Raw genomic sequence first — 11887 nt, 5'->3', positions numbered from 1 at the left:
TCAGACTATCCAATTTTAGGAGGTAACTTTTTGCCAGCTCATATATATATATATAATTTAATTAATAAAAAAGGAAAATGAGCTGTTGATATTTTTTTCTTATATTTCTTTCTTCATATTGCTTTTTTATTTCCCTTATTATTCTTCTTTTGACCATCTAGTAAAAGGAAAAAAATATTACACATTTATTTTATGAATTGACTCCTTAAATATGTATTGTCATTTACCTGCTAGCATTCATTTGCAGAGATAAGATTTAATAAAACCAGTTTAAAAGGAACAAGCTCAGATAAACATTTCAGAAACCATTAGTGTAGAGAGATTAGGCTATATAATTGTTTGTTAAACAGAGCCAAGACATATCCAAACATCGGTCAGGGTGGAGAAGAATCAGGTACACATCTAAGTTATGTATGGTTATATTAATATCTAGATTTTGTTCTCCTATTGTTCTACAATTCAGACATCATCTTTCTTTTCATTAATGTATCATAGTTATTAATGTATCAAGTTGGTTTTAATACTTTTCTTTCGATAATCGTTACGATTCTATAACTGTAGGGTGAAAAATGAATTGGTAGTATGATATTGAAAGTCTCGTAAGAAGCTCAAAATTCACCATGACTCGTATAAGCAAATTTTGGACCAGAGAGATGTTGACCCAACAACTGAATGAAGGGTGGATGAGAGAAATAGACGATGATGTTTCATTCTCGAGGTCAAGGGATTTAGATATTAGCACAAAATCTATGGTGGTAAAACGAACAAAGAGGGAGGAGAGTGGTGATAAGAAAGGGAAGAAGAAAGCAAAGTTAGAGTGGAGACCGGAGGATTCTGCAAAGTCAATCGGTAAATTGGTTAGGTGTACTGGTGTGGGAGAAAAGATGAAATACCATTATGAGAATTTCGAGTTTCATGGCATACGATATGGACTGGTAAGTTTTGTTTTGTTTTAAGATTGTATTAATGTAACACAAACTTTTGACTGATGACAACAATTTCTTAGAATTTTTTAAGAGACATATTTATTACAATAATCTTCTTAATTTGTATGATAATATTAAAAAGATTTTCATAACGAAATGTAAATTCTTTTTCTGTTCTATATGTATAATAATTGTAGTACAATTTACATTAGGTTTTTTCCTTCTTATTTTTTTTTTGTTGTTTGTAGGAGGATACAGTGCTTTTGGCTCCAGAATACGTAAATCAAAAGAACTACATTGCAATCATCAAGGTAGAAATAATGATAAGCTTTTTTAATAAAATGTTTTATAAGTTGTTCTTATCATAGTCAACAACTGGTATGATTTTTCAATGATTTGATGGATAGGATATTTTTGTAAAAGAAAAAGATGGGGTTGTGATGTTGGAGGTGCAATGGTTTTACCGGCGAGAAGATATAGAAATAAAACATGCTGGAAAGTGGGTATCTGAAGACTCATGCAAGATTTTCTACAGTTTTCATTGTGATGAGGTTTTTGCTGAATCTGTGAAGCGCAAGTGTCTTGTGTATTTTGTGCCAGATGAGAAGGAAATTTCAAGAGCCCTTCAACATTCCGACTTCATTGTGCAAAAGGTTTATGATATCATTAACAAAAAGCTGAGGAAGTTCTCTAGTCTAAGTTTTGATGTGGATCAAAAGTTTGAGATTGATATTCTCGTGGCAAAGACGTTTTCGAGAATTGGTGATCTTCCTGACATTAAGAAAGGGAAAATGAGTAAGATTCCGCGGCGTAAAAGATCTGTTAGGAAAAAATGTGTCTTAAATGCTGAGATTAGGGATTCTAACAACATAATTGAGGTTAATATGTCTGGTTATAAGCTACCAGCCAGTGATTTGGATCGTGGCAAGAGCTTAGTGGAGCTTTTAAAAGCACTAATTGCACACGTATGTTGTGCAAGTAACGAGAAGCAAGTTGGTGATCCTGGGTTTATGCCACCTGATAATGTTACTCTTATGGTATTTGATCTTGAGGAGGCTTTATATGATTCTTTCGCAGATGATATACCAAAGTATAATTCTAAGTTGGAGCTTCTTGTTGAGAAACTTAAGGTTAGTTTTGTCCCCTCCTTCCTCCATTTACTATTATGTTCTTGATTTGGTTTGGCATCCATGTGTTGATGGAAGTCATAAGCTTTGACAATGAATTATTCTATTCTAAAATATGAGACGTTATTTGATGGTAAAATTGTTTAACATAATCCATATAGTATGCTCGACACTAACATATCTTACTTTTTGTTTTAAGGACGCACGAGTGCTAGCTAGAAGACTTCTCAATGGCGAATTAAAACCTGAACAAGTTATAAAGATGAAGGGCTATGAGCTAATAATGGTATGTAAATTAATTCTACATGATTTATTTCAGTAAAACTAGAATGTTTATGTTCAATGATTATAGTTAGTCACATCCTTATGTGAGTTAGATATGTTTAAGTGACAAAGGTTAACTACTTCTTTTTTGATGATACATTTATACATAGGCCGACTTTGAACAACCATAGTTGGTGGAAGATGGTGTTTCATATTTAAAGATGCTCTTGAAGATTGAAGAAGATCATACCAACATTGCTCTTCTTCTTCAAGATATGATTCAGATCATGACTTCTTTTACAGACATATTATTATTATCTAAAACTCCAGCTTTGAAAGTATATTATTTTCTAAAACTCCAACTTTGAGAGTTTAAATGTTTTATAAGAGTCATATTGGTTACATTTTCTGGCATGTGTAAAAATGATGTATGGCTTTTATTTTTTTCGGTGTATGGATAATTTTCTTTAAACTCCATCCATTCTATAATAGGTGATGGTGATAGGGTATACTAAACATCTTGCTCTTCTTTTCTTAACGGTTAGAGAGAGTATTTTCCTTACAATTTCCTTTCAAGATCATGACTTCTATTTTCAAGACAATTTATCTAAGAGGATATTAAATCTAGTATTTTGTTTAAGAGGATCTTCAGATCATGATCTTGGGATTTTCTGAGTTTAAATTGAATTTTAAGTGTTAGATCTTCAAATCCACCAAATTGTTAGCTTAAATGTCGTTTGTTATTCTTCCTCGCTCTTTGTGGCACATTCTCTGTTGCTAGGCCCGGCCCCTCACTCATTTTTTTGAAACTAATGTATTGGGCCTCCAAAAAATTTGACATTTTTTTGTAAGAAAATTAGGCCCAAAAAATATATTGTTTCTTCAAAATTAGGCCCCATTTTTAATAAAATTTAAAATTGTGTCTTCATGATTAAAGTTCATCTATTTGTTATTGCAAAATAGGCCTCATTTTCTGAAAATTTTAAGATGATTTCAAATTTTAAATTTCATTTATAAAACTTACCAAAAAGTTACTTTGTATTGGGCCCCAAATTTTAATAGGGCCGGCACTGTCTGTTACTATCTCATAACCGCAATTAAGATTCTATTGTTTCCTTTTTAGATCTTCACATTTTGTTGTGGCTTCGTCTCTAAACCTAAGGGAAGCTACGAAGTGTTCTGATGTGCTAACAAAGCTTTTGCATTAACAACCTTAAATTTGACCATACATCAAACCAAAACGAAGTTGCTTTGACGACATTTCAAATATCAACCTCACTAAAGTTTATTACAAGAGCTCTATGTTTCAACAATTTTGTCTACATCTATGAACCCATGTTAGCTAGTTGTCTCTCAGATTGACCAAAAGAACTATTGTCCAGTCAAGTATGTATGAATCCACTTTAGTGTAGATACTAGATCCGCACACTTAGATATAAAATTATGCAGGCTAAAATCTCAACTAGAGCTCATCGTTTCTAAATGTTTTGACAACAACGTCTTTTGTAGTCAAAACATTTGGAAACACAAAATATAGATAAAATTTTGATTTTTTTTTTGTTTATTTGGCCTTTAAAATAATAAATTTATCTTGTGGATTTCCTTAAAAATATACATATTACAATTTTAGTTTTAATTATATTTTGACTCCGGTAAAAAATATATATACATTCGTCACTATAGCTAGTTAGTCTTCTCTATAAACGTCTTTAGTAGTCAAAATACAGATAAAAAGTGGATTCTACGAACATTTCCAAACATCGTTTCTTCACTTGCATTTTTTGGATTTGGAGGTTAAACTTACAAAAATAGCATAAAACCTCTTTTATATATATTTTTTTTTGTTTCTGAATGTTTTTGACTAAGAAAGACCTTTGGGGAGAAGACTGGACTAATAGCGAAAATCAACCCATACTATTTGCTGGCGGTATTTTTATACTTAAACTACAATACCCGGCAAATAACAACATAAACTTACAAAAAAAATCAATTTCTCAACCTAAACTATATGAAATCAGCCAAAATGAACATATACCGAAACGGTGTTAGTTAACCATTTCATGGCGATGAGTCAGCCGATACCGTGTCAGTGACGGAACATTAGAGTTGAGTAATATGACGTCGTTTTGTGAGTTTAAGGTTCTCGAATCAAAGAACTGCTGAAGCAAACACTCATCGAATCTTCAGTTTGAGAACCCTAAACTCTCAAAACGACGTTGTTTTACTCAATTCCGATATCCCGTCATTGTTGTGGTATCGGCAGACTCATCGCCGTTAAGTGGTTGACTAACAATGTTTCGGTATATGTTGATTTTGGCTGATTTCATAAAATGTAGGTTGAGAATTTGAACTTTTGTGAGTTTAGGTTGCTATTTGTCGGGTATCGTAATTTGGGTATAAAAATACCGCCAGCAAATAGCCTGGGTTAATTTTCGAAATTTTTTCTAGAGAAGACTAACTAGCTATAGTGGCGAATGTAAAAATATAATTTACCGGAGCCAAACTATTATTAAAATAACTACTAATTCTTATAAATAAAAAAGTATTATAAAATATATATTTTTTAAAGGAAATCCACAAGATAATAGATATTAATCGTCAACACATGTGGACGAATAGAATCACAGACAGCAACAGTCTGTATTGGAGGCTGTAATAAACTAATCACCCTAACATTTATTATTGTCTCTGTCTTCTTCTTCATTCTCTATGACCTTTTCTCAAAATCTGTAACTGAGTATATCAGATCAGATGAGGACACTAAACCTTTTATGGATACATATCTTTAAGAGAATGTGAGCAAGATGATAGCTAAAGATTCATCATCAACCTTATGGTTTCTCATATACCTAACCATTCTTGGTGTTGTCTGTGCTCAAACATGCTTGGAAACTGGTTACTTCAGACAAGAAAGCCTTTACGGTATTAACCATAGACTTATCCTCACTTCTCTCCCCACTACAGTCTCATCTCAAGACGGTTTCTACGCGTCTTCCGTTGGTCAAGATCCGGAGAAATCTTATGCTCTTGGTATGTGTATCCCTGGCGCTGACTCTAACCTATGTTCTGTTTGCGTCAAGGCTGCTTCTGATGGGTTGTTACAAAGCTGTCGTAATCATACTGAAGCGTTCTGGTGGCGTGGCGATAACGAGACGCTATGTTTTGTCCGATACTCTAACCGTTCTTTTGTTGGATCTTTGGATTTGGAGCCTTCGTTTGTTGTGAATAATTCGAGAGAATCCAAGAGTTTGAATTTGACGGAGCTTGTAGACAGTATGATAGCGACAGCGAGTTCTGATTCTTATGCGGCTGATTCGAAAGCTTTGGGGGATTCTCAAGTTGTGTATGCAATGATGCAGTGTACTTCGGATATATCTTCAGAGGATTGTGAGACTTGTCTTCGCGGAAGCTTAAGTCAGTATCAGTCATGTTGCCTTGGGAAGCAAGGAGGTATTGTTTCTCGACCAAGCTGTTATTTCCGGTGGGATCTTTATCCGTTTTCTGGTGCTTTTGGTAGAAATACTCTGTTTCCTCCATCTTCATCTCCACCGGTTAATCAGACAGATAATGGTAAGAACTTAATTTAAGACATTTTGTGATGATGTTTTTGGTTTTGTGTAACAACTAATGATTAAATTAGGGATTGTGCAGGTAAAACAACGATTTCGACTGGAAAAATTGCGGTTATTGTCTCTGTATCGTTTGCCTTTGTTGTCCTGGTTCTGTTTCTTCTATGGTTTTGTGTATGGAGGAGGGGAATGTTACATAGAGCAACTAAAGATGGAAGTGAGTTTTTGTGTTGTTCATCATATCATTGGTGGTTTATGATTCTTTTTTTTTTCCCTAGAAAGAGTCTCTTATAATACTTGTGATTGAGTAGATGTCACGGCTTCAAGCTCAGTACAATTTGACTTTAAGACGATTGAAGCTGCGACAAATAAGTTTTCCGAGAGTAACAAGATTGGTCGAGGTGGTTTTGGTGAAGTTTACAAGGTGAAAATTTCTTTTACGGAATCAACTAGATTATCAGATTATATAGATTGTAAAGGTTTTTAACCTTAGCTAATTACTGGTGATAGGGTATGTTTCCAGACGGAACAGAATTGGCTGTGAAAAGGTTGTCCAAAACATCGGGACAAGGCGATGAAGAGTTCAAGAACGAGGCTGTTCTTGTAGCCAAACTTCAGCATCGGAATCTTGTTAGGCTACTAGGATTTTGCGTGGAAGGAGAAGAGAAATTACTCATTTACGAGTTTGTGCCCAACAAAAGCCTTGATTATTTCTTGTTTAGTAAGTTACTAGTAGCCAAAAACTTCTTTTATAAACTTAACTTATTTTGGTTATGTACTCACAGTCTTGTGTATTGTTTTGTGCTTGTGCCTTTTCTTGTTTAGATCCAACACAGCAACGTGAGTTGGATTGGGCTATAAGATTCAAAATTATTGGAGGGATTTGTCGAGGAATTCTTTATCTTCATCAAGATTCACGGCTCACTATTATACATCGAGACCTCAAAGCTAGTAATGTTCTCTTAGATTCTGATATGAACCCGAAAATCGCAGATTTTGGCATGGCAAGGATATTTCAAATAGATCAAACTCAAGCCAACACGAGACGGATCGTTGGGACCTAGTAGATTTCTACAGAATCAAATTAGTACATATAGTATAACATAGATTTTCTGCAAGTTAACTTAAATTTTAAATCTTGGTTTATATTGTTTTCCAGTGGTTATATGCCTCCAGAGTACGCGATGCGTGGACATTTCTCTGTGAAATCCGATGTATATAGCTTTGGAGTCTTAGTCCTTGAAATAATAAGTGGAAAGAGGAATAGCAGCTTCAGTAGGAGTGAAGGTGGCATTGACAATTTGGTCACATATGTGAGTTATATATAAATTCAAGTTTGCTAGAAAGTTAAAATTTGTGATCACCAACTAAGTATGTGATCATAATCTCAGACTTGGACACTTTGGAGAAATGGTTCGGCACTAGAACTAGTGGATGAGTCCTTGGAAGCGATTTATCCGAGGGCCCAAGCCATTAGATGCATACATATTGGTCTGTTATGTGTTCAAGAAGACCCTGCACACCGTCCCAATTTTTCAACAATCATCCTTATGCTTAATAGTAACACAATGTGTTTACCGGTGCCTCGACAGCCAGGATTTTTCTTACGGAGCAATCCTACTAATCGAAATCAAGAATCTATCGGTGAAGGATCAAGCAACTCTTGTTCTGTCGACAATGCAACCATTACTGATATATATCCTCGTTGAACGTTAGAACCAAATAGCTCTCTTCTTCCAAATTCTCATAGAGAAATTTTTTTTCACATTTATCAGCATAAGATGCAAATCCGATCTAGTCACTAACCCAAGATTGTTATCGTCTTACTCACACGGACAGTATATACTTAATTAAGACGACTAAAACTATGTTCAAATCATCAATATGAAAAAAACCAAGAAAATTAAGAAAACTAAAATTTTGTTTTAATCATCAATATTAAAAACTAAAGGTTAATATTTGTAATAGAGGAAACAATATAAAACATTTTCAAGTGATGACTGAATTACATACACGACAAAAAGTAACAACCAATTTTGAAAAAGTCCAAGTTTAACAGTTATGAGGCATCAACATCAAGAAGTGATAACACATCCAAATCAATATGTAATAGATAACGTTTGAATGTTTCATCAACCAAAATTGTATGGATAACATTACAGTCAAACACAAAAGACACAAGAGGTACGAAAATTAAGAGCATTACAATATTATACTAAATACCATACAAGACTTTTCAACGAGGAAAAGTGATAGTGATGGCTGATTCATCAATAGTAGACTGTGAGACATATCCTTCATTGGTGGTTTCTGATTCATCTTGATTAGGAAAGCTATATCCTGGTTGGTGTGGAATTGGTAAGCTCATTGTTCTACTATAAAGCATCATTACGATGGTTCCCATCGTTGGACGATCCGCGGGATCTTCTTGAACACATAGTAAGCCGATATGGATGCATCTTATAACTTCATCTTTCTCACAATTCTCCCTTATTGCTGGCTCCACCAATTCTTCAGCAACTCCCTCTTTCCATATTCTCCATGACTACATATATGATTAACCCACAATTTTATTATTCATCATTAACTTTTATGCAATATTGACTTGATAGTAATATAAGTTGGTCGTTTCTTACATATGAGGCTAAGTCGGAATCACCATCAGTTTGGTTGAAGTTGTTATTCCTCTTGCCGGTTATAATCTCGAGAACTATAATTCCGAAGCTATAGACATCAGACTTCATAGAGAACTGTCCATGCATTGCATACTCCGGAGACATGTAACCACTGCAAATTAATTCAAATTTTTATAAACCTTGATATATAACAAGGATTAATATGTGACACAAATCATTATCACTCACAAGGTTCCAACGATTCTGCTTGTATTAGACTGGGTTTGGTCCATCCCAAAAATCCTTGCCATCCCAAAATCCGCAATTTTCGGGTTCATATCCGCATCCAAGAGTATGTTACTGGCTTTAAGGTCACGATGTATGATCGTGAGCCGTGAATCTTGATGAAGATAAAGAACTCCTCGCGCTATCCCTCCAATAATCTTGTGTCGCGTTTTCCAGCTCAATTCACTTCTTTTTGTGGAATCTAATATAACCAACGAACGAATCTTTAGCTTTTAAAGATAACTATATTATGAACTAAGAGACTAAAACAGAGTGATATAAAAAACCCACCAAAGAGGAAGTAGTCGAGGCTTTTGTTTGGGACAAACTCGTAGACGAGTATCTTCTCTTCTCCTTCGACACAAAACCCGAGAAGCCGTACAAGATTCCTATGCTGAAGCTTTGCTACAAGAGTAGCCTCATTCTTGAACTCATCAACACCTTGTTCAGATGATTTCGATAGCCTCTTCACAGCAACCTCTGTTCCATTAGGTAACATACCCTCATAAACATCACCAAATCCTCCTTGACCAAGCCTATTACTATCAGAAAATCTATTTGTAGCTACTTCAATTGTCTTAAAATCAAACTGTAGTGACCCTGCACACATACACAACAATATTATCTTCACGAAACAATAATCTTACAAATATAAACTTTTTTGGTTTTATGCTTACCATCATCAGAAGCAGAAGCCTCATAATTTATCTTCCTTCTCTTCAAGAAGTAATACTGAACAGCTACGAAAAACACTAACGCAACAACGATTGGCAAAACAATTGCAATGATTAAAGAACTCGAGCTTCTATAACTTCTTGATTGCGGCTTTGCGAAAGGCGTCACACCAGAGCCTGTATCTGATACTTGCGGCGGTGGTGGAGGAGCTAACAATTCAGAATAAAAAGGGTAAAGCTCGTACCTTACATTACAACTTGGAAGAAGGTTCCTTCCACCAACTTGCTCACGAGGCAATCCATCAATGGCTCGACGAAGACAAACGTTACACTCATCACTAGTCAAATCAGGCGTGCACTGAACCATCCCGTAGAATCTCTTACTCGGTGTAAAATCCGCTTTCTTTAACCCGAACTTACGCGAACTATTCACAGCCATCTTCGCCGCATCGTTCATAGTTGAGTTGAGAACATCACTAAGCCGTTCTCGTAGCTCAGCCGTTACGTTATTGGTATTAGTCAAAAGAACGCCAGGACTAGTAGCCAACGTAGAGAGGATGTTCCGGTCGGAGTATCGAAGCGTACAAGGGTTATACCAAATGGTGGCTTCTTTCTGGTCAGGACAATGGGAGAGAGCATCGTCGACAGCGTAAAGAGCATTGTCACTACAGATTTCAGGGATGATGTCTCCACGACAAAGGAATAGGCCTGTGACTGTGTCGGAACCGTTCCCTATAGTGGCGCTTTGGAAACCTGTGGCGTAGGAAGCGTTTGGAGAAGAGAGAGTAGATAAGAGTGATTTGAGGTTGGAGAAGTAAGTGCTGTTTCTTGTGAAGTTTGCTCTGTTTCCACAGAAGTGACCTATGTAAGGAGGGTCTTGTCCTGAAACGTGGATGATGGTTATGAGTAAGTTGAAGAAAATGAAAATATGGTAATTTGACATTGTTCTTGTTGTTTCTTTTGTGTCATGTAAATGAGGTTTGTGAAGAGACAACAGAAGAGTTATAGTTTCCTTAGAAAAAGTTTATACTATTGAGAATCGTTAAACCAAAGAAAGAATGAGTCAAAGTCAACTTTTTGTGCAATTATTGGAGTTTGGAGTCAATTTTCCGTTCAATTATTTGAGTTTTTGATATATTTTTTAATAAAAAAAAAATATCCATGATTTTGTTTTTTTGTATTTAATAATTGCGGAGACTTGACTTAAATGATTGACTTATTCAGATCGTGGCAGGCAAAGGAATTTTTCAAATGCTGCTGAGAGAATTTGCTTTCCTGCTACACTTATGGGCAGGAATAGGTGTCCATAAAACACTCAATAACAAAACGACATTTTTTAACGAATCTCGTCGTCATCTATGTACCACGGGTTGACTGACTCCTATTCAAAACCAAGTTAACATTGTTTGTACAAAAATTGAATCGACCAAATTTGATATAGTTTAGATTGATTATTTGAATTTTTAGTCTGTTTAGATTGCAAAATACAAGATACTTAAGTTTGGGTAGGAAAACGTATTTGGTGAAGAGTTTGGTTTGATTTTTGCCGTTTTCCCTTATTTCTCACTGACAATAATTATTTGCAACAAAAAAAAATCACGAGTAACAACTAAAATCATGGATTTGTATGATTAAATTGGGTAATGGATGAAGATTAATTTATTCTTAATTTACTTCAATGATTTCATATGAATATAATTATAAAATGAATAGACTTAATATATGTAATATGATCCGGCGGGATTTGTTCCAAAAATTAGATATTTTGAATAACATATTCGAATTTTGATATATATTATTTAAAGATTAGTAATTCTTTAACTTTAGACTATTTTATTTATTAGATTAGCACATATAAGGTTATCAATGTGGTATGTATATATTGACTTCTATTTCCATTTTAGATTCATGTAAAAAAATTTTCTTCATTAATTTTATATGAATATAATTATAAATATGATTAGACTTATGAGAAATACAACATGTAATATGATCCGGTATATGTTCCCAACTAACTTTTTTTATGTATATGATCCGGTAGATTTGCATAACTAACTTTTTTATGACACACTTTTCTATAAGTACCCTCTCTAGGTGTACATTTTCAAAAATACTCTCTTCAATATACAAAATGACTAAATTACCATAACTTTATTATAATCTCTTCAGATTTTGATATTATTTTGAAATTAATAATTATTTAACATTTGGCTATTTTATATATCAGATTATCACATATTAGGTTATCAATGTAGTATATTATCACATATTAGGCTATTTTATTGACTTATTTATATTAAAAAAAAAGTTTCAAATGGTTAAAAAAAATTCAAAAAAAAAATTGTTTTAAATTCATTCTTTGTTTTTTTGTAAACAAATCAAACCAAAAATAAAAATATAACGTTTTTAAATTCATGTCATGCAATA

General features: G+C 34.1%; 3 protein-coding genes across 3 annotated transcripts; 2 read left to right on the top strand and 1 right to left on the bottom strand.

Annotated features, from left to right (window-relative positions):
* Nucleotides 1-620: 620 nt before the first annotated feature.
* On the top strand, nucleotides 621-2444 carry LOC17885554. Its single transcript, XM_006292290.2, has 5 exons — nucleotides 621-935; nucleotides 1175-1237; nucleotides 1334-2056; nucleotides 2253-2339; nucleotides 2406-2444. Exons 1-5 carry the CDS (start codon nucleotides 621-623, stop codon nucleotides 2442-2444), a joined length of 1227 nt encoding a protein of 408 aa, XP_006292352.2.
* A 2592-nt stretch (nucleotides 2445-5036) lies between these two features.
* LOC17885195 (putative cysteine-rich receptor-like protein kinase 35) lies at nucleotides 5037-7683 on the top strand. The gene is made up of 7 exons (XM_023782891.1): nucleotides 5037-5887; nucleotides 5969-6103; nucleotides 6198-6310; nucleotides 6397-6607; nucleotides 6712-6949; nucleotides 7046-7199; nucleotides 7278-7683. Exons 1-7 carry the CDS (start codon nucleotides 5122-5124, stop codon nucleotides 7593-7595), a joined length of 1935 nt encoding a protein of 644 aa, XP_023638659.1. The 5' UTR covers nucleotides 5037-5121; the 3' UTR covers nucleotides 7596-7683.
* Nucleotides 7684-7950: 267 nt separating this feature from the next.
* LOC17884926 (cysteine-rich receptor-like protein kinase 10) lies at nucleotides 7951-10437 on the bottom strand. The gene is made up of 5 exons (XM_023782512.1): nucleotides 9464-10437; nucleotides 9078-9386; nucleotides 8751-8988; nucleotides 8523-8673; nucleotides 7951-8431 (listed from the first exon to the last, which is right to left on the bottom strand). The coding sequence occupies exons 1-5, from the start codon at nucleotides 10401-10403 to the stop codon at nucleotides 8123-8125; spliced, it is 1947 nt and encodes a 648-aa protein (XP_023638280.1). The 5' UTR covers nucleotides 10404-10437; the 3' UTR covers nucleotides 7951-8122.
* Nucleotides 10438-11887: the final 1450 nt, after the last annotated feature.

Source organism: Capsella rubella, unplaced genomic scaffold (assembly GCF_000375325.1).
Source record: "Capsella rubella cultivar Monte Gargano unplaced genomic scaffold, Caprub1_0 scaffold_5, whole genome shotgun sequence".
NCBI lineage: Eukaryota > Viridiplantae > Streptophyta > Magnoliopsida > Brassicales > Brassicaceae > Capsella > Capsella rubella.
This window is presented reverse-complemented; position numbering and strand designations above follow the sequence as displayed.